At 43.8% G+C, this 23,354-nt stretch overlaps 1 protein-coding gene across 1 annotated transcript in view; it reads right to left on the bottom strand.

The window, feature by feature from the left end:
- Positions 1 to 23,354, bottom strand: part of Parp4 (poly (ADP-ribose) polymerase family, member 4) — a 102,286-nt gene that overhangs the window by 61,050 nt on the left and 17,882 nt on the right. The window contains exons 7-14 of the mRNA NM_001427093.1: positions 21,983 to 22,132; positions 13,220 to 13,357; positions 12,078 to 12,251; positions 10,060 to 10,220; positions 5,823 to 5,960; positions 3,683 to 3,778; positions 1,132 to 1,315; positions 672 to 828 (exon numbers count right to left, since the gene is read on the bottom strand). Coding sequence (NP_001414022.1) covers positions 672 to 828; positions 1,132 to 1,315; positions 3,683 to 3,778; positions 5,823 to 5,960; positions 10,060 to 10,220; positions 12,078 to 12,251; positions 13,220 to 13,357; positions 21,983 to 22,132 — 1,198 coding nt within the window. The remainder of the gene's footprint in view (positions 1 to 671; positions 829 to 1,131; positions 1,316 to 3,682; positions 3,779 to 5,822; positions 5,961 to 10,059; positions 10,221 to 12,077; positions 12,252 to 13,219; positions 13,358 to 21,982; positions 22,133 to 23,354) is intronic.

The following is a 23,354-nucleotide window of genomic DNA, read 5'->3' as shown; positions in this document are numbered from 1 at the left end:
CCTCTGAACCTCTGAAACTGTCAATCAGACAGTTTCTGTTTTGGTTTGTTTTGAGATAGTCTAGAACTCAAGATCTTCCTGTGTTGGCCTCCTAAGTTTTAAAGGCCAGAGTTCAAATCCCCAGGGTCCACAGGTAAAAAGAGAAAACTCTTACAAATTGTTTTCTGATCTACACACACACACACACACACACACACACACACACACACACACACGTAAATATTATATTTTTCTTTATAACATCCTCAGTATTTTGCTATAGCAACAAAAAAATAAAGACTCCCAAAATGAATTGTATTATTAAGCCACTCTAAAGTAACCTTAGGCATGCTGGTGACAAAGCACAGGATGTGGAGATCGCTTATCTTTCTTAAGCATCTTGTTTTTTATATGTTCAGGACAAAAGGAAAATGAAATAGGAGGTTATAGATGCTGCTGCCAAACATGGATGCAAATGCTTTTGAAAAAGAATATATTTCAGGGTTATGTTATCCCATAAGACAATCCTGCTAGTCAGTGGTGCAAACCTTTAATCCCAGGATTTGGGAGGCAGAGTCAGGCAGATCTCTGAGTTCAAGGTCTACATAGTCAGTTTCAGGAACAGCAGGGGCTACACAGAAACCTTGTTTCAAGAAACCAAAAGGAGAAAAAAAGAAAAGAAGCTGTCTTACCTTCAACCTCTGGAACATTTGAGAGCTCAGCTCTGTGCTCCTCTAATTCAGTGTTTTCATGAGGATGGAATTCCTTTATTTGATCTCCAGGAATGCAAAATTTAACAATGTATTTCATTTTAACTTGATTGGTTTTATATACAACAAATTCATCGTCCTAAAGCAAACAGGAATTGACAGGAGATAATGTGTGAAGAGAAGTACATCCAAAATCTCCCCGAAAAGCACACTCTTCTATTTGCTCTCAATTTAGCAAAGATGGCGGCATGCCTTAAATGAAAACATTTCATGAACGCGGAAGCCAGCCTCTGAGGCTGGTCTTTGCACAGTTGCACCTATTTTGCCTGTTTTGGCTTTTTTCTTGTTTTTTTTTTACTGTTTGATTCTTTTTAAAGTGCTAGGTGAGGGCTTGACCACTGACCTGTAACCCTGGGTCTGTGTGTCTCCCCTCCCAAAATACCTGAAAGTCTGTGGGTACAGAGGCTGTTTTCGAAACTCCATGCACACTGTCATAGCCTGGTGGCGCCTCAGTTAAAGAAAAGTCCTTCTTGAATAAGTCCATACACTTTCCCAGGGCAACGTCACAGATGACCAGGAGCCTGGAGCCATCTGTCTCTCCTGCATGTGCGTACTTAATGCTCGTACTGCATGAAAAAGGAAATAAACACAAGTCATGAACACGAGGCCAGCCTTACTTCACTGTACAAATAAGAAACATGGCTTGGGCACCTCTAACCCACAACTGTGAATCAAAATCTGAAACGGCCCGAACTGAAAACGCTGATCACTGATTGATGGGACAGCGCAGATGGAAAGTTCTACCCCTAATCTTGAGATGGTAGGAGTCTGAGGTACACACACTAAACATATTGTGTAAAATCACCACCAGGCTACGTTTATCAAGTGTAGATGAACATAAATGAATTCCATATTTGGATTCGTGTGTTCCGAAAGATATTTCTTTGTGTACACACATATAATCCCAAATCTTAAAAAAAAAAAAACAACCCAAAAAACCAACTTCTAGTCCTTCAGACAAGGGATGCTCAGACTGCATTGTTGAAAGACTTTCTAGAGCGATCATTCCAAGTTTACCACTGTAGCAATAACTCCAAACATACAAGTTAGAACTTCATGGTGAGAAGTTGGGTAGGTGTGCACTTATAACCCAACACTTGGGAAAGTGAGCAGAAGGCTCATGAGTTCAAGGCCAGCCTCTGCTACACACTAAATCCCTGTTGAAGAAGAGAGGATGAGAAGGAGGGAGATGAATGGGGGAAGAGAAAAAGGAGGAGGCTGTGTTGTTCACTATGTACTTTTTCATTTAAAAAACCCAGTGTAGCACACACCTGTAACTCTAGTCTGTTGAAGGCTGAGGCAGGAGGATCACTTCACGTTCCAAGCTAGCCTAGTATACATGAGTTTCCAGCTAGCCTGGGTTAGATAGTGAGACCCCCTCTCAAAAAGAATAAAAACAATTAGGTAACTGAGTATAGTGCTTTTCTTTATGGCAGATAACGATCGAAGTGCTCTGTTCTCTGTCAGCCACTAAAAATATCTATATTGTACTGCAAGGAATGCCAGAGCAATGAATAAGAAGGAAAACATTTTTCCACATAAAAATAACTCTTCTATTTTACACTCCCATTTTAAAAAGCAGATCAGAAGTGTGCAAGACTGGGGAAAATCAAAGCTGCAGGCAGTTTTTTCTCTCCTACATTATATCCCAACCCCAGTTTTCCTTTCCTCCTCTCCTCCTAGTCTCTGCCCCCAACCTTTCTTCTTCCCCAGATCACTCTAAAAGGACGGAGGGGGGGAGGGGGAGCGGGCGGGGCAAAGGCGGGGGTGGGGGGAGCAGCCTTCCGGGAATATCAACAGAACATGACATAGCAAGTAACAAGACTTGGCGTGTTCCCTCATACCAAGGCTGGATGAGGCAACCCAGTGGGAGGAAAGGGGCCCGAGAAGCAAGCAAAAGAGTCAGAGAGTCCCAGCTCCCACTGTTAGGAGTCCCACAAACACCCCAAGCTAGACAACCGCATCATAGAAGAAGACCTAGCACAGGCCCATAGATGCTTCAGTCGCCATGAACCCCTATGAGAAGTTCCCCCACAGTTTTGGGCTTTGAACACTTGGTCCCCAGTTGGCAGCACTGATTATCGAGGCTCAGGAGGGAGTGGAGTTGGAGGAGGTGTGTGCTGGGGTTTGGTTTTGAAGTTTCAAACCTCAGGCCTTTTTTAGTGTGACCTATTCTGTGTTTGTAGTTGAAAGAGTGAGCCCTTAGCTTCAGGCTCCGGAAGTCGGAAGTCGGGCCTCCATTCCTTGGAACCACAAACCCAAAACAAAACTCCACCTTCCATCAGGAAAACAACTAATACCACTGTCCTGGAGAAAGAACAAAACAGCAAAGGTCTGCTCCCCATGTGACCCGTGTTAGTCGACCGTTCTGAGGCTAGCGCCCCCTGGTGCCCTCAAGGTCCCCATCTGTGCTAATGAGAATTGCCTGTGGGGTGGCTTCTGAGAGTAGAGGAGATGAGGGGCACTGGAGAAGATGCAGCTAGAAAACGTATGTAGAGGCTGAGACGGGCTGAGACGGGCTGGCCCAGTCAGTTAAGGTGTCCGCTACCAAGCCTGAGGACCTGAGTTTGATCCCTGGGCTCTACTTGGTAGAAGGAAAAACCCGACTCCGTCGAGTTGTCATCTGATTTCCACGAATGCACTGGGGCATGCACACGTCTCCCCCACCTCCACCCCACATGCGCACACACGTTCACACACTAGATAAATAGATCAAAGTAATAGACATTTAAAGGCTCTGAGCAAAAGAAAAACACTAAGACTTCAAACATAATTTTCCCAAATGTTCACTACAGAACCCATGTTTTTGCAGTATGCTGTGGCAATGGCTGCTTTCCGAGATGCTTCAGTGGGCGAGAGACTTCCTCAGTAAAGAAAGAGAGGGAGGTTTGTGAGGATCCCTCTGTGATGGGGCTCAGGCAGAAGTCACTAACCTGAGTGAGTTGCTGAAGTAGATCCCGCTCCCCAGATTTCCAACGTCTGTTCTTTGCACACCGCGGTCTTCCGCTACCTTAGGTAAGAGCAGCCCTCTGGAAGAAAAGGGTAGGATCATGAAAGGAAAGGACTCTGCCACGAAGCCCTTAGATTCAGTGACCAACAGGAAGTTTGCTGTCTTTACAAACTTTAGGTCAGAGTTCAACTGGCCCTCCATACCTATAGTCAGCCAGCCATGGATTCAAAATATGCAGAAAAAATCCATCTCTATTAAATATGTACTTCTTGTCATTGTTTTAGTTTTAGATACATTTAATTATGCATATGAGCACTCCAACTTCCTGTTTATATGCATGACAGAAGAGGGCATCAGATCCCATTATAGATAGTCCTGAGCCACCAAGTGGTTGCTGGGGATTGAGCTCTGGAAGAGCAGTCAGTTCTCTTAACCACTGAGTCCCCTCTCCAATCCTTGTCATTAATTTCTACACAACACTTCCTGTCAGCAGTTGCCATAACATTCATACTGTGTTAGACACTGTTAAATCACATAGATATAACTTAAAGTCTATGGGAAAAGCCAGCTCCACTCTATGTAAATTCTTTCATAAAAGACCCTTGAATGTTAGAGGTTTGAGCATCTGAGAAAGTTCTGGAAGCAACTGCTTAGATACTAAGCCTCACTAGAATCTCCCAAGCAGCATGTGCTATTAACATGTTACCAGCTATGGTTGTTTCCCCACCACTGTCTAGACCACAATATCTTGCCATTTTCCTGCCTCTAGGCAAGGACACAGAGTGAGTCTGCCCAGTGATGACTGATTCTCTCACTGCTTAGGCTCTCATTCAGGCTCCTGCTGCACTCCCAGAGAATCCCAGGGATTCTCTCAGCATGACACCATGGTGTTCTCTACACTGACAGGTAAAAGCCAGCTTCTGTTCGTGATTACAGAAACATCAATTGTTAAATTTTACATCAGATTGATTTTATAAGATGGCTTTTGGGATTTGGGCCTATATAGAAAGGTTATTTCTATACAATTACTTTGTTTGTTTGTTTTTCAGTCCTTGGGATTGAACCCAGGACCTCACTCCTGCTAGGCAAACACTCTCCCTCACTAAGTCACATCCCTAACCCTTAAATTTCAGCTTCTTTTTCCTCTTCCTCCTCTTCCTCCTCCTCCTCTTCTTTACTTCCTCTCCCTGTCTCTCTGTCTTTGTCTGTCTCTCTGTCTGTCTGTCTCTGTCTTTGTCTGTCTCTCGCTGTTTCTCACTGTCTCTCTGTCTCTCTCTGTCTCCCTCTCTCTCTGTGTCTCTGTCTCTGTGTCTCTGTCTCTGTCTCTGTCTCTGTCTCTCTCTCTCTCTCTGAGACAGAGTCCCACTATGTACCCTGGGTTGGTAGACCAAGCTGGCTTTGAACTCACAGAGATCCCCCTGCCTCTGCCTTATCCTCCAGAATAATCACCACACCTAGGCATCTCTTAATTTTCCTAGTTGCTTAATTAAAGGACTGAAATATACTCATAATTCCCCTTGCCCCAGTAACTTCAGCTTCTGCTCCAATAGTATGTGATTATTCAAAGCAATCAGAAAAGTAGGGTTGTGCTTTGGACAAATAACTCACATTCCCTGGACACTGTGCACTGTAGACCAGCTCCTTTTCATATAAAGGATCATGAAGGAGAAATTGATTGTTTGGGTTTTAGTGTGTGTGTGTGTGTGTGTGTGTGTGTGTGTGTTCATTTGCAGCTTGGTTTTTCTGAGCCATGGTTTTGCTATATAAGCCCTTGCTGGCCTTGAATTCATTCTGTACCAAGGCTGGGCTTGAACCAGATGCAATTCTCCTGCCTCAGCCTGCTGGGATTAAAGGCATCACCACGCCCAAATCTCAAGGAGCAATTCAAACCTACATAGAATACTTAAAAAAGACCACAAATATATAATATATAACCACAAATGCATAATTTTAAATGACATAATTTTCTCCATGACAAGGTTTGCTGCTTTTAACTTAAGCCCACGTGCTTTGTTCATTTACTGTGATATTGTTTAGGATCAAAGACAAAAGCTACACAAGAAGGGGAACATCTCACATTCACGAGTCCAAAAACTAAAATGTAAAGACTATGTGCATCTTACCGGGACAAGATTCCGAGAATGTTCCGCACAGGAGATCCATGGAACAGGGCTTGCACGTTGCCCAGGTTACTCACAAACTCCATAGCTTCATTCACTCGGCCAACTTTAAATATCTGCAAGACATCGATGGGGCCTTCACTGGAAAATAGACGAAAACCAAAAGTCATTCATAGGTAAGAATCTCAGAAAACTCAGAAGTCTGTGACTCAGTACAGGTGCTTGCTGCCGAGCCTGCTACTAAGTCTTGGGGACACATGGTGGAAAGGGAGAACGAGCCACCACAAACCATTCTCTGATCTTTACATGCACACAGTGGCAAATGCATGCACACCCACACCCACATACACCCATACATGCATACACACATATACACACACACATGCATACACATACACATACACACATACACACACATACACACACATACACACATATACACACATACATACACACATATACACACACATACACACATATACACATATATACACACATATACACACATACACACATATACACATATATACACACATACACACATACACACATATACACATACACACATACATACACAGTTACACATATACATATATGAATACACACTTACACACATACATACACACGTACACACATACATATACACACATACATATTCACACACATACACACATATACACATATATACACACATACACACATACACGCATACACACATACACACATACACACATATATACACACATACACACATACACGCATATACACATACACACATACATACACACACATATACATATATGCATACACACATACATACACACATACACACTTACAAACATACATATACACACATACATATTCACACACAAATACACACATACATACACACACATACATATACACATACACACATACACACATACACACTTACACACATACATACACACATACATAGTCACATACATATACATACATACACACACAGACACAGACACAGACACACACACACACAGACAGACAGACAGACACACACACGTTTTTCTTTCTGTTGCTGCCATGACCAAAAGAAAGGAAAGGTTCTGTTATTGTTGTTGTTTTGCTTTTTGGATTATAGGTTATAGTTGGTGGTGATGGAGGGAAGCCAAATTCAAGCAGGTTTGAAACCTGGAGGCAGAAATGGAAGCAGAGACCACAGAAAAATGCTGCTCCCCATGGCCTGTTTTCTTCTTCAAGCTAGGATCATATGTCCAGGGCTTCCACAGTTCCAGTGGGCTGGGCCATTCATACAAATCATTAGTCAAGAAAATGTCCCAGAGACTTGCCTACAGGTCAGTCTTATAGAGGCAGCCCCTCAGCTAAGGTTCTTTCTTTCCAGACAACTGTAATTTGTGTCTAGTTGATGGAAACCAAGCAGTTCATATATATAATACGAACTGTGGTATAATCACGCCATCCATGAGTTGTGTCAAGCTACAGCGGGATCCCTATGACCATGGGTTAGAAATGCATTCAGTTAGCATTCACAATCATACTGTGCGCAGGAATTAGAAATAAGACAACAGGATCTCTGGTTTCATGGAGTTTAGATTCTAATGAAAGAATTAACAAGTTATTTATGTGCTACTAAGGAAACCAACTAGGTCCTGAAAAAAGCATGGTGGAAAGGCCACTCTTCTGAGGAGACATTTACTGCAATATTAGTCTGAGGCAGTGCACGCGATACGACCTAACGGCTGTTATAAGGACTCAAGTGGACAGGGTGAGTAGGAGAGGAAAACGCATTGGGGAGGATGAGGCAGAGCCTGGATGGGATGGTGTCATCCTCACCGAAGATGATGGCAGCACAAGTGGAGAGAGGCTGAGGACTGAAGGGGCAGGATGTGGTGGGAGGAAGAATTCATGACGGCTGTGAATGACTGGCCAAGACGGGGAGGCCTGGGACACTGGGACACTGCTGAGGGACACCATGGTCAGAAGCATGCTGCTGTAACTTCACATTGGTCATTGGTATACAGAAAAGATTAATATCAATCAAGGCTGTGCATGGCGGTGTACACCTGCTGTCCTAGCAGCTGGGAAACAGGCAGGAAGACTGCACAAGTTCAAGGCTAGCATGGTTTACATAGTAAGTTCCAGGTTAGCCTAGACTACATAGGAAGACCCTATCTCAACCCACTCACCTGTAAAATAGGTCATTAACAATCAGGGCATTTAATCCAGAGAGCTGATTTACCAGCACATACACGGTGAACAATGAAAGGATAATTCACAGTGAAATATGCTCCACCCTAAGATACTAAGGGGCTGCGTTACCCATGGGCAGTGACAGTGAGGTTGGTAGATATTTCTTCCTTTGTAGTTTTACATGGTTTCTAATCTTTCACAACATACATTTGTCTTAGCTGGACATGGTGTTCATGCCCTCTGGAGGCTGAGGCAGGAGGATCTCTCCAAGTAAGATCAAGGCTGTCATGGGCTGAAGAATGAGACCCTGTCTCAAACTAAACCAAACCAGACAGTCTTAGCCAAAAAAAAAAAAAAAAAAAAGTAATGTGGAGGAATCACTAATCACAGGCTGGGGAACAAACGCAACTCTTATTTAATGGTTTCTGTCCTGGTGTCATCTCTGTTGCTATTGTGAAGTGCCCTGACCAAAAGCAACTCAGGGGAGGGGAGTGAAGGGGAGGGGAGTAAAGGGGAGGGGAGTGAAGGGGAGGGGAGTGAAGGGGAGGAGAGAGAAGGGGAGGAGAGAGAAGGGGAGGGGAGTGGAGGGGAGGGGAGTGAAGGGGAGGAGAGAGAAGGGGAGGGGAGGGGAGTGAAGGGGAGGGGAGTGGAGGAGAGGGGAGGGGAGGGGAGGGGAGGGTTTTTTTGGTTTGCAGTTCCGGACTGTGGTCTAGTACTGATGAGAAGTACAGGCTGAACTCAGAGTGGGAGTCACCCCACACTCACAAACGAGAACAAGGAGAGAGAATAAGAGCACAGATCCTTACTGGTTTACTCTCTCTCTCAGCTACATTTTTCTCTCTCTTACACTATTCAGGACCCCAAAGCAGGGAACGGTGCTGCCCAGCCTCCCTAGCTCAGTTAATAATCAAGACAGCCCCCTACACACACTCCCATGTGACATACTATGTCAAGTCCTATTCAAACATGACCAGCACAGGGCTGGCAGGCACCAGACGTGACAATTTGAGTTCCATTTCTGAGGCCTATGTGGTAGAAGGAGAGAGCTGACTCCCAACGTAGTCCTATGGCCTCCACACACAGACCACAGCACAATAATAATATAATAAATGCAATAAATAAATAATATAATAAAATGCAACAATAATAAAAACTCTGAACCAGCATCACACGTTTCCCAAGTTCTTCAGCGCATTTTTCATACCTTGAATGGACATGTCAGAAGGGCACACACCTATGTTACTGTGTGTTTAAATCTTAAATAGAATAACCTTTCTTCTGTAATGCTCTTGCGCTGTGTATGTGCTGCTGTGATGTTTCGATGGAACCCAAGGCCTACACATGCTAAAGAAGCTGGGCCACCTTTGCCGAGCTACATTTATAGCCTCTGGAAGTTTAAACTTAATCTTCAACAAGATTAGGTCACAGGCTAGCGAGAAGGTCCAGTTGGTAAAGTGCTCTTTAGGTAAACAGGAGCCTACAGTGAAGAAGAAGGCCAACTCCAAAAAGTTGTCCTCTGACCGCTACATGTATGCTATGGTATATGTGCACCGACACTCACGTGCACGCACCATATATGCACAATCATCATCATAATAGCACCAAAAGATCAGGTCACCCAGAAAGCTGAGTGGGAGAATGGGATATACTTATTAGCATAGGATACTCCTCCCCCCAGGTAAGACTCACTTTCCTTTTAAAATTGCATCTGTTTCTCTCTCTCTCTCTCTCTCTCTCTGTGTGTGTGTGTGTGTGTGTGTGTGTGTGTGTGTGTGTCCCCACAGGTGTCATGGCACTCCTGTGAAGGCTAGAGAACAACCTCGTGGATTCCGGGGATCAAACTCAGGTTGTTGGCCTTAGCAGCAAGTTTCTTGACCCACTGGGTCATCTCCTCAGTCCCTCAAGACAATGCAAACACAGACAGTAACTCTTCGTCATGGTCCGCAGATGCATTGTTGGGATGTAGAAGATTTCATTCTCTAAATGTCGAGATTGACTTGCTGACAGGATCTCTCAGGCACTGCACTGTTAAAGAGACTCGCTTCACGCTTACCTTCGACTGCTCTGCAACACTTCTTTCCTAACCCTGGAAAATTCTTCAGTGTTCTCTTCAACATGCTCGATTTTGCATCTCAAAGCTCGGTATTTGGCAAGAGATGGTGGGTTGGGTTTGGATAAATTAGTTTCACAAACATTCACCATGTCTCTTACCAGCTGTGGATAGAAATGATGCAGAGATGTTAGAGACACCACATATCCAAGTTAGTATGCATACTAAATTAATAGTTTCCAAAAAGATAAAAATTAGGGTTTTTTCCAACAAAGTTTTTTATTAATATTTGAGGTTGGTAGTATAATAAACTGGAAAAATGTTGGTCACAATGCTGGGCATGGTGGCTCACACCTTTACCCTTAGCTTTTGGGGAGAGGAGGCAGGGAGACTGCAATAAGTTCAAGGTTAGCTTAGGTTATATAGTTAGTTCCAGGCTAGCCCAAGTTGCAGTGTAAGACTATGTCTCAAAAGTAAAAATAAAGGTTTAAAGATCAGAAGGGTTGGTACAAAACAGTTTTCTTGGCTACTTGGGAGACTGAGGCAGGGTTACTCAAGCCTAGGAGTTCATAGCTAGCCTAGGATGCATAGCGAAATTCCCAATATAGATAAAAAAGATAGGTAGATAGGTAGATAGGTAGATAGATAGATAGATAGATAGATAGATAGATAGATAGATAGATAGATAGACTCGCTCCCTGAGAGCACAATAAAAGTGTACATTAGTCTAGCAATTTAAATTTCTCATTAGTGTGTCAAAATACCGGACAAAGGCAACTTAAGGAAGGAAGGGAGGAAGGAAGGGAGGAAGGAAGGGAGGAAGGAAGGAAGGAAGGAAGGGAAGGAGGGAGGGAGGAAGGAAGGAAGGAAAGTTTGGCGGCAGGGCAGCAGGATTGTGAGACCTGTGGTCACACTGTCTCTGCTGTCAGGAAACAGAGAGATCCTGATGCCCATCCCACTTTCTCCTTCTTATTCAGTCTTGGACCCCAGCGCTTTTGTTTATTTTTTCTTTTTTTGAGACATGGTTTCCCTATACAGCCCTGGCCATCCTAGAACTCACTATGTAGACCAGGCTGGCCTGGAACTCAAGGAGAGCCACCTGCCTCTGCATCCCGAGTGCTGAGATGCACTTGCCCGGCACACACTTTTTAAAAAGACTTAATCATATTTTAATTTATATGTATGAATGTTTTGCCTGCATGTATGTATATGAACTGTGTACATGTCTGGTGCTGGTAGAGGTCAGAAGAGGACATGGGATCTCTAGCACTAGAGTTATAGGTGGCTGTGAGCCACCATGTGGGCGCTAGGAGCTGAACCTGGTCAGCAACAAGTGCTCTTAATCGCCAAGCCGTCTCTACAGCCTGTCCTTTTGTTTTGTTTTTGTTTTTGAGGCAGGGCCTCATGTAGTCATGCCTAGATTAACACTTGCTGTGTAGTTGAGACTGCCCTTGAACTCCTGGTCCTTCTGCCTCTGCCTCCCTGAGTGCTGGGACTATAGGTGCACATAACCATCCTGGGCTTATTCACCATATATATCTTATTTTTATATTATTGTTACTAGTATTATTATCACATTTTCATTTGTTTTTTGAGACAGGGATTTTCTACATAGCTCTGGCTATCTATGAACTCACTACATAAACTAGGCTGGCCTCAAATTCATAGGGATCTGTCTGTTTCTGTCCCCCAAGTGCTGGGATTAAAGGTGCGAGCCACCATGCCCAGCTTTATTTTATTTTAAAGACTTACTTTGTTTTATCTGTGTGAGTATTTGCACACATGCATGCGTTATACACCACATGCATGCCGGTGCCCACAGATACCAGAGGAGGACACTGGGTTCCGTGGGACTGGAGTTACAGACACCTGTGGGCACTGGAAACTAACTCAGGTCCTCTGCAAGAGCAGCCAGTGCTCTTAACCACTGGGCCATCTGTCCGGCCCTAACTCACCATATTTTAAAGGGATGACCCAGCCAGCCACACATTGTAAAGAGAATTCTTTCTCCAGGACCATACCTGACAAAGGTCCTCTTTCTGAGCTAACAGCCTCAGGTTAACTTCCTCTGAAGCTGGATGTCTGTGAGGCAGCAACCGGTAGAACTCGGCCATTGTCTTCCGCAGTTGCTCCAGAGAGTCTCCATTCTTCAGTGCTGTCTTTACCAGAAGGAGAATCCCTTCCGCTTTACTCACCTGCAGACACAAAAGCAAATGTACTTCTTAAAACCTAAATCTCGATAGTCACAAAACTGAAGAGACAGCCATAAAAACATCCAAAACAGCTGCCAGGGACATCGGGACCATGAGTTTTCTACAGACTGCTGCTGCTACAGTTCAGGCTTTAAAAGAAATAGGACATCTTTTATTAACTCTTTTGCCACTTCAATCCTGTTAGTTTGGGTCTTGACTGTGTTTCTAAGGTCATGCTTGAAGGCTGACTCTCTGGGGAGGTGCTTCAGGGAAGTGGAGGGGACATTAGAAGGTTATTTCTTAAGAAGCTCACTGAGTTTACCATGGGTTTCTTCCATTTGTTTAAACACAGGGTTATTCATTGGGTCACCAGCAGTTTGTCAGGGCCTACACTACTGAGGAAAAATGCAGCATCGTATTTCTATAAATGTGTGCACAGGAACACACAGCAGACAGCCATGTGCATGGAACTGTAGGAGACGTACTTTTTACAGGGAGACGTAGAGCGATGTCAGCATCAAACCAGGGCCATGTACCTAAACATGCGAGTGCATTGTGGACCTAATCATAGGAAGTCTGTTTCTCCCTGACACAATTAGCTTCACTCCATAGGGGAACACTCCCTGCATTGTCTTCATATAACCACTCAGTCATGTCCTCGTGTTCTAGAAGCAGCCCTGCCTTCCCGAAGACAGCAAGAAGGTGAAAGCTGAAAGAGATGCTGTGATGCAGGCCAGGAGTTGGGTATCTAAGTGCCACTACCCCTCTGTTCCTTGGCACCAATGCTGAGGCCTATGTTGGCCACCACTGTGAACCAACAGGGCCATCTGTTCCTTAGGGACAGAGGGAAGAACAGTGAGGAGAGGACTTCAGAGCAGACCAGGCAGCACGTGAGTGAATGTTAGCACTCGTGCTACCCCTGTCCACCAGGAAGTGGGTTTGTTGAGGTGCTTCAGTGACACACGACTTACGTCATTCAGGCTCATGCTGTTCACTGGCTTGAGGAGCGTGTGCTCCAGGTGGCCCAGAGCTTCTGTCCAGATCACCTCCAGAAAATCAGTCACCTCCTGGCTCAGGGTACCTGAACTTATGACCTCCTCCAAAAGCAACTGAAACACAAAGTGACCAAGAATTACAGCCAAGAAACGTCCTCATGAGCGCTTTGTGTAAAACAGACATGGGAGCTGGTCAGGTGTAGGTCAATAGTGGAGCACTTGCCTCGTGTATCTGAGACCCTGAGTTCCATTTCCAATCTCCCAAGCAAGCAAGCAGCTGACTGACCGACCAATCAACCAATTAGCCAACCAACCAGCCAACCAATCAACCAACCAACCATCCAACCAACCATCCAACCAACCAACCAACCAACCAACCAACCAACCAACCAACCCAACCAACCAACCAACCAACCAACCAACCAACCAACCAACCAACCATCCAACCAACCAACCATCCAACCAACCAACCAATCAACCAACCAACCAGCCAACCAACCAACCATCCAACCATCCAACCATCTAACCAAACAACCAACCAACCAACCAGCCAACCAACCAACCAACCAACCAACCAACCAACCAACCAACCAACCAACCATCCATCCATCCAACCAACCCAACCAACCAACCAATCAACCAACCATCCAACCAACCAACCAACCAACCAACCAACCAACCAGCCAACCAACCAACCAGCCAACCAACAAACCAACCAACCAACCAACCAACTAACCAAACAAACAGAACAGAATAGACCCAGAAACAAAGCATGAGAAAAAAATCACCCAAGAGAGGCCCCCACTCCCATACCTGGGCACTAGGGCTAGGAATGACTTGAGGGTCCCTCAAGGTTCAAGTGCTGGCAGCTTGGCCCCACTGTGGACCTACAATCGATGCCAGTGCCATGGGACTTTACCTTCAAGCCACCAGATGTGAACCAAATAAACTTTATAAAGTTTTTAGCCTCTTGTGACAGCCACACAAGAGACTCTAGGCAGCTGGTATACTCAGGCATCCTTTCTCCTCCGGGCTTCCTGGTCCTCATCCCTCTCTGCCACATACCCCTGTAAATACCCCTCTCCTATCACCTTCCTTCCACTCTTTCTCTCATCTTTCCCTTTAGCCCATCAGTGGCATTAAGCACACACAGTATGAGTTAAGGAGCCTGGAATCAGCCAAGATGGTAGGAAGGTCTTTCAAAGCTGTGAGTTTGTCGCTGAGATAAATACCACACCTGTGGCTGTCCCACATCTCACTGTCCAGCGCCATGTCTTCAAGTTTATCTTTTTCTTAGCTTTCCTTCTTTCCTGCCAGGTTTTGGTTTTATTATTTATTATTTATTATTTTTTTTGAGATTTCTTTTTTTTATTTCTATATATATATTTTTTTTATTAACGTGAGTATTTCTTATATACATTTCAAGTGTTATTCCCTTTCCCGTATCCGGGCAAACATTCCCCTCCCCACTCCCCTTCCTTATGGGTGTTCCCCTCCCAACCCTCCCCCCATTGCCGCCCTCCCCCCACCAGTCTAGTTCACTGGGGGTTCAGTCTTAGCAGGACCCAGGGCTTCCCCTTCCCCTGGTGCTCTTACTAGGATATGCATTGCTACCTATGAGGTCAGAGTCCAGGGTCAGTCCATGTATAGTCTTTGGGTAGGGGCTTAGTCCCTGGAAGCTCTGGTTGCTTGGCATTGTTGTACATATGGAGTCTCGAGCACCTTCAAGCTCTTCCAGTTCTTTCTCTGATTCCTTCAACAGGGGTCCTATTCTCAGTTCAGTGGTTTGCTGCTGGCATTCGCCTCTGTATTTGCTGTATTCTGGCTGTGTCTCTTAGGAGCGATCTACATCCGGCTCCTGTCGGTCTGCACTTCTTTGCTTCATCCATCTTGTCTAATTGGGTGGCTATATATGTATGGGCCACATGTGGGGCAGACTCTGAATGGGTGTTCCTTCAGTCTCTGTTTTAATCTTTGCCTCTCTCTTCCCTGCCAAGGGTATTCTTGTTCCCCTTTTAAAGAAGGAGTGAAGCATTCACATTTTGATCATCCGTCTTGAGTTTCATTTGCTCTAGGCATCTAGGGTAATTCAAGCATTTGGGCTAATAGCCACTTATCAATGAGTGCATACCATGTATGTCTTTCTGTGATTGGGTTAGCTCACTCAGGATGATGTTTTCCAGTTCCAACCATTTGCCTACGAATTTCATAAAGTCGTTGTTTTTGATAGCTGAGTAATATTCCATTGTGTAGATGTACCACATTTTCTGTATCCATTTCTCTGTTGAAGGGCATCTGGGTTCTTTCCAGCTTCTGGCTATTATAAATAAGGCTGCAATGAACATAGTGGAGCACGTGTCTTTTTTATATGTTGGGGCATCTTTTGGGTATATGCCCAAGAGAGGTATAGCTGGATCCTCAGGCAGTTCAATGTCCAATTTTCTGAGGATTCTCCAGACTGATTTCCAGAATGGTTGTACCAGTTTGCAATCCCACCAACAATGGAGGAGTGTTCCTCTTCCTCCACATCCTCGCCAGCATCTGTTGTCCCCTGAGTTTTTGATCTTAGCCATTCTCACTGGTGTGAGGTGAAATCTCAGGGTTGTTTTGATTTGCATTTCCCTTATGACTAAAGATGTTGAACATTTCTTTAGGTGTTTCTCAGCCATTCGGCATTCCTCAGCTGTGAATTCTTTGTTTAGCTCTGAACCCCATTTTTTAATAGGGTTATTTGTTTCCCTGCGGTCTAACTTCTTGAGTTCTTTGTATATTTTGGATATAAGGCCTCTATCTGTTGTAGGATTGGTAAAGATCTTTTCCCAATCTGTTGGTTGCCGTTTTGTCCTAACTACCGTGTCCTTTGCCTTACAGAAGCTTTGTAGTTTTATGAGATCCCATTTGTCGATTCTTGATCTTAGAGCGTAAGCCATTGGTGTTTTGTTTAGGAAATTTTTTCCAGTGCCCATGTGTTCCAGATGCTTTCCTAGTTTTTCTTCTATTAGTTTGAGTGTGTCTGGTTTGATGTGGAGGTCCTTGATCCACTTGGACTTAAGCTTTGTACAGGGTGATAAAGCATGGATCGATCTGCATTCTTCTACATGTTGACCTCCAGTTGAACCAGCACCATTTGCTGAAAATGCTATCTTTTTTCCATTGGATGGTTTTGGCTCCTTTGTCAAAAATCAAGTGACCATAGGTGTGTGGGTTCATTTCTGGGTCTTCAATTCTATTCCATTGGTCTATCTGTCTGTTTCTGTACCAATACCATGCAGTTTTTATCACTATTGCTCTGTAATACTGCTTGAGTTCAGGGATAGTGATTCCCCCTGAAGTCCTTTTATTGTTGAGGATAGCTTTAGCTATCCTGGGTTTTTTGTTATTCCAGATGAATTTGCAAATTGTTCTGTCTAACTCTTTGAAGAATTGGATTGGTATTTTGATGGGGATTGCATTGAATCTGTAGATTGCTTTTGGTAAAATGGCCATTTTTACTATATTAATCCTGCCAATCCATGAGCATGGGAGATCTTTCCATCTTCTGAGGTCTTCTTCAATTTCCTTCTTCAGTGTCTTGTAGTTCTTATTGTACAGATCTTTTACTTGCTTGGTTAAAGTCACACCGAGGTACTTTATATTATTTGGGTCTATTATGAAGGGTGTCGTTTCCCTAATTTCTTTCTCGGCTAGTTTCTCTTTTGTGTAGAGGAAGGCAACTGATTTATTTGAGTTAATTTTATACCCAGCCACTTTGCTGAAGTTGTTTATCAGCTTTAGTAGTTCTCTGGTGGAACTTTTGGGATCACTTAAATACACTATCATATCATCTGCAAACAGTGATATTTTGACTTCTTCTTTTCCGATCTGTATCACCTTGACCTCCTTTTGTTGTCTGATTGCTCTGGCTAGAACTTCAAGAACTATATTGAATAAGTAGGGAGAGAGTGGGCAGCCTTGTCTAGTCCCTGATTTTGGTGGGATTGCTTTGAGTTTCTCTCCATTTAGTTTAATGTTAGCAACTGGTTTGCTGTATATGGCTTTTACTATGTTCAGGTATGGGCCTTGAATTCCTATTCTCTCCAGGACTTTTATCATGAAGGGGTGTTGAATTTTGTCAAATGCTTTCTCAGCGTCTAATGAAATGATCATGTGGTTTTGTTCTTTCAGTTTGTTTATATAATGGATCACGTTGATGGTTTTCCGTATATTAAACCATCCCTGCATGCCTGGGATGAAGCCTACTTGGTCATGGTGGATGATTGTTTTGATGTGCTCTTGGATTCGGTTTGCCAGAATTTTGTTGAGTATTTTTGCATCGATATTCATAAGGGAAATTGGTCTGAAGTTCTCTTTCTTTGTTGTGTCTTTGTGTGGTTTAGGTATAAGAGTAATTGTGGCTTCGTAGAAGGTATTCGGTAGTGATCCATCTGTTTCAATTTTGTGGAATAGTTTGGATAATATTGGTATGAGGTCTTCTATGAAGGTTTGGTAGAATTCTGCACTAAACCCGTCTGGACCTGGGCTCTTTTTGGTTGGGAGACCTTTAATGACTGCTTCTATTTCCTTAGGAGTTATGGGGTTGTTTAACTGGTTTATCTGTTCCTGATTTAACTTCGGTACCTGGTATCTGTCTAGGAAATTATCCATTTCCTGAAGATTTTCAAGTTTTGTTGAATATAGGTTTTTATAGTAAGATCTGATGATTTTTTGAATTTCCTCTGAATCTGTTGTTATGTCTCCCTTTTCATTTCTGATTTTGTTAATTTGGACGCACTCTCTGTGTCCTCTCGTTAGACTGGCTAAGGGTTTATCTATCTTGTTGATTTTCTCAAAGAACCAACTTTTGGTTCTGTTGATTCTTTCTATGGTCCTTTTTGTTTCTAATTGGTTGATTTCAGCTCTGAGTTTGATTATTTCCTGCCTTCTACTCCTCCTGGGTGTATTTGCTTCTTTTTGTTCTAGGGCTTTTAGGTGTGCTGTGAAGCTGCTGACATATGCTCTTTCCTGTTTCTTTCTGCAGGCACTCAGCGCTATGAGTTTTCCTCTTAGCACAGCTTTCATTGTGTCCCATAGGTTTGGGTATGTTGTACCTTCATTTTCATTAAATTCTAAAAAGTTTTTAATTTCTTTCTTTATTTCTTCCTTGACCAGGTTATCATTGAGTAGAGCATTGTTCAATTTCCAAGTATATGTGGGCATTCTTCCTTGATTGTTATTGAAGACCAGTTTTAGGCCGTGGTGGTCTGATAGCACGCATGGGATTATTTCTATCTTTCTGTACCTGTTGAGGCCCGTTTTTTGACCAATTATATGGTCAATTTTGGAGAAAGTACCATGAGGAGCTGAGAAGAAGGTATATCCTTTTGCTTTAGGATAGAATGTTCTATAAATATCCGTTAAGTCCATTTGGCTCATGACTTCTCTTAGTCTGTCTACATCTCTGTTCAATTTCTGTTTCCATGATCTGTCCATTGATGAGAGTGGGGTGTTGAAATCTCCTACTATCATTGTGTGAGGTGCAATGTGTGTTTTGAGCTTTAGTAAGGTTTCTTTTATGTATGTAGGTGCCCTTGTATTTGGGGCATAGATATTTAGGATTGAGAGTTCATCTTGGTGGATTTTTCCTTTGATGAATATGAAGTGTCCTTCCTTATCTTTTTTGATGACTTTTAATTGAAAATTGATTTTATTTGATATTAGAATGGCTACTCCAGCTTGCTTCTTCTGACCATTTGCTTGGAAAATTGTTTTCCAGCCTTTCACTCTGAGGTAATGTCTGTCTTTGTCTCTGAGGTGTGTTTCCTGTAGGCAGCAGAATGCAGGGTCCTCGTTGTGTATCCAGTTTGTTAATCTATGTCTTTTTATTGGGGAGTTGAGGCCATTGATGTTGAGAGATATTAAGGAATAGTGATTATTGCTTCCCGTTATATTCATATTTGGATGTGAGGTTATGTTTGTGTGCTTTCATTCTCTTTGTTTTGTTGCCAAGACGATTAGTTTCTTGCTTCTTCTAGGTTATAGCTTGCCTCCTTATATTGGGCTTTACCATTTATTATCCTTTGTAGTGCTGGATTTGTAGAAAGATATTGTGTAAATTTGGTTTTGTCATGGAATATCTTGGTTTCTCCATCTATGTTAATTGAGAGTTTTGCAGGATACAGTAACCTGGGCTGGCATTTGTGTTCTCTTAGGGTCTGTATGACATCAGTCCAGGATCTTCTGGCCTTCATAGTTTCTGGCGAGAAGTCTGGTGTGATTCTGATAGGTCTGCCTTTATATGTTACTTGACCTTTTTCCCTTACTGCTTTTAATATTCTTTCTTTATTTTGTGTGTTTGGTGTTTTGACTATTATGTGACGGGAGGTGTTTCTTTTCTGGTCCAATCTATTTGGAGTTCTGTAGGCTTCTTGTATGCCTATGGGTATCTCTTTTTTTAGATTAGGGAAGTTTTCTTCTATGATTTTGTTGAAGATATTTACTGGTCCTTTGAGCTGGGAGTCTTCACTCTCTTCTATACCTATTATCCTTAGGTTTGATCTTCTCATTGAGTCCTGGATTTCCTGTATGTTTTGGACCAGTAGCTTTTTCCGCTTTACATTATCTTTGACAGTTGAGTCAATGATTTCTATGGAATCTTCTGCTCCTGAGATTCTCTCTTCCATCTCTTGTATTCTGTTGTTGAAGCTTGTATCTACAGCTCCTTGTCTCTTCTTTTGGTTTTCTATATCCAGGGTTGTTTCCATGTCTTCTTTCTTGATTGCTTCTATTTCCATTTTTAATTCCTTCAACTGTTTGATTGTGTTTTCCTGGAATTCTTTCAGGGATTTTTGCGATTCCTCTTTGTAGGCTTCTACTTGTTTATTAATGTTTTCCTGTGTTTCCCTAAGGGAGTTCTTCACATCTTTCTTGAAGTCCTCCAGCATCATGATCAAATATGATTTTGAAACTAGATCTTGCTTTTCTGGTGTGTTTGGATATTCCATGTTTGTTTTGGTGGGAGAATTGGGCTCCGATGATGCCAAGTAGTCTTGGTTTCTGTTGCTTGGGTTCCTGCGCTTGCCTCTCGCCATCAGATTATCTCTAGTGTTACTTTGTTCTGCTATTTCTGACAGTGGCTAGACTGTCCTATAAGCCTGTGTGTCAGGAGTGCTGTAGACCTGTTTTCCTGTTTTCTTTCAGCCAGTTATGGGAACAGAGTGTTCTGCTTTCGGGCGTGTAGTTTTTCCTCTCTACAGGTCTTCAGCTGTTCCTGTGGGCCTGTGTCTTGAGTTCACCAGGCAGCTTTCTTGCAGCAGAAAAGTTGGTCTTACCTGTGGTCCCGAGGCTCAAGTTCGCTCGTGGGGTGCTGCCCACGGGCTCTCTGCGGCGGCAGCAACCAGGAATACCTGTGCCGCCTCTTCCGGGAGCTTCAGTGCACCAGGGTTCCAGATGGCCTTTGGTGTTTTCCTCTGGCGTCCGAGATGTGTGTGCAGGGAGCAGTCTCTTCTGGTTTCCCAGGCTTGTCTGCCTCTCTGAAGGTTTAGCTCTCCCTCCCACGGGATTTGGGTGCAGAGAACTGCTTATCCGGTTTGTTTCCTTCAGGGTCCGGCGGTGTCTCTGGCAGGGGTCCTGCCGCTCCTGGGCCCTCCCCCACGGGAGCCCAGAGGCCTTATACAGTTTCCTCTTGGGCCAGGGATGTGGGCAGGGGTGAGCAGTGTTGGTGGTCTCTTCCGCTCTGCAGCCTCAGGAGTGCGCACCTGACCAGGCGGTTGGGTATTTATTATTTTTTAATAGACAGTATTTCTTTCTTTGATATAGGGCTTCATGAAACCAAGGCTGTCTTCTTTTTTTTTTTTTTTAAGATTTATTCATTTATTATATATAAGTACACTGTAGCTGTCTTCAGACACACCAGAAGAGGGCATCAGATCCCATTACAGATGGTTGTGAGCCACCATGTGGTTGCTGGATTTGAACTCAGGACCTCTGGAAGAGCAGTCAGTGCGCTCAACCACTGAGCCATCTCTCCAACCCCCACGGCTGACTTCAAAGATACTATTTAGGTTTGAATAAACTTGAACCCCAGATCCTCTCAACTCATCCTTCAAGATGCTTGGATTATAAGTGTAAGCCTCCATGGTTGACCAAAAATATTAATATTTCTATTAAAAATATTGAAAGAAGACTAGAGAGATGGCTCAGTGGTTAAGAGCAAGTACTGCCTTCAAGGGGACCTAGGCTTGACTGCCAGCACCTACATATCGGCTCATAACCATTTGTAACTCCAGTTCCAGAGAATGCGATGCCCTCTTTTGGCTCCTGTCAGTACAGGTAACACACAGACAGGAGGCAAAACATCCATACACATAAAATAACTAAAAAATATATTCAAATTGCTGGGCACGGAAGCACAAGCCTTTAACCACAGCACCCAGGAAACAGAGGCAGGTGAATCTCTGTGAATTTAAGGCTAACCTGGTCTACATAATGAGTTCTAAGCTTCTAAGCCAGCCAGAGTTGCATGACTTTGCTTTAATAAAAAAAAAAAAAAAAGGAAAGAAAAAAAATCAGCCATCTGGGTATGATGGTGCCCATCTAGAATCTCAGCAGTTAGGAGGCTGGAGCAGGATGTTTGTCTGAGTTTGATGCCATCCTGGACTAGAGTGAGAGACTATCTAAAATACCAAACCAAACCAAACAACCATCCCACAGCACGCCTCCCAGTTCAGTCGGCCCGACACAATCGAATCAAAGCCAGCTTACTGCCTGCAGCTTCTCGGATGCTAACTGCGTTGCTTCGGCCGTGAAGTGCTCTTGGAGCAGGAATCCTTGTCTCTTCAGGTCTTCCACATAACTCTCATAATACTCGATTGCACCTTTGGAGGTTTGCTTTCCAGTGCTCGCTCTTCTCGTCTGGGGATTGCAGCACACGGAAGAGACACAGAAACTCAGTACACACTCATCTTCAGTGACTACATCCTGTCATGGCGTTCAGGGATTACTATGATGGTGAATGAAAATGTCTCCCACAGGCCCTGATGGCAGAGCGTGGCCCCTAGTTGGTTTTTTTGTTTGTTTGTTTGTTTGTTTGTTTGTTTTGAGGTGGCTTAGAGGTGTGGCTTTGCCGGGGGCGGGGAGGACGTGCATCATGAGGGCGGGGCAGCTTTGTTTCCAGCTTCAAGCGTCCTATTTACTCATTTCCAGTACTTTGCTTTGGTCAGGGTGTTTTTATCACAGTGTAGAAAAGGAACACTACCCTTGATCTCAGCCAAAAGGCCAAAAAGCGATGCAAAGGAACACTTAAACATTCAGTTCTTTACAAAGATAGCCTTTAAAGGTGGAGTTAAGGGAGGAAAAAGCAGAAGAGAGAAAGGACTCCTAATGGGGAAGGGAAGCGTTCATCCCAGCACTTGGTCAGAGCCTATGGAGTCTTTGTTTCCACACTGGTTTAATGAACTTTGAAGACTGGCATCCTACTCCTTTTCAGAAATGTGGAAGGCCAACCAAGGTTTGGAAAGGAGAAAAAAAAATACCTTATAAAGGATGGTACTGCTGGGGGCAGGCATCAGTCAAAACAAAATGAGCTGCCGGCCTGGGAGAGGGCAGAAAAGCTCTGTGGTCAGACAAATGATGTGAAAGGCACGGGCTCCTCCTGCAGTGGAGGCTTCCAGCTCTTCTTGGAAACCCATCCCATGACAGGGAGCAACTCGACTTATGCTGATCCCAGACAACAGAGGGAGATCGTCCCCACTTGGGTGTCCTGATGTCCCCTAGATGATGGCTAGGCCTGACTCTGAAGTGTCCAGCTACAGGAAGATGTCACCCTCCTAGACTGTTCACTGCAGGGTATCTCTGAAACCTATAGAAATAAAGTATATGCTCAAGCCACTCCATTTAAAAGGTAGATGCTAGAGTTTAGATTTTAATCGTCCCAGGGCCAAAGAGAACCACAGAGGCCTCAAACCCGCTACACAAGGCTTCTATCGCTGAGAAGAAAGCTTTTCTTTTTCCTTTTTCTTTCTTTTTTTTCAATTGTTAAAAATGGATGCTGAGAGCCGAACTCAGATCCTCTGGATAAGAGGTGAGCACTGGGCTCTGGGCCGCCTCTCTGGCCCCCGTCTTTTGTTTTTACAAG

This window comes from Rattus norvegicus, chromosome 15 (assembly GCF_021556685.1).
Source record: "Rattus norvegicus strain SHRSP/BbbUtx chromosome 15, alternate assembly SHRSP_T2T, whole genome shotgun sequence".
NCBI lineage: Eukaryota > Metazoa > Chordata > Mammalia > Rodentia > Muridae > Rattus > Rattus norvegicus.
The sequence above is the reverse complement of the archived record's forward strand: the minus strand, read 5'-3'. Positions and strand labels throughout refer to the sequence as shown.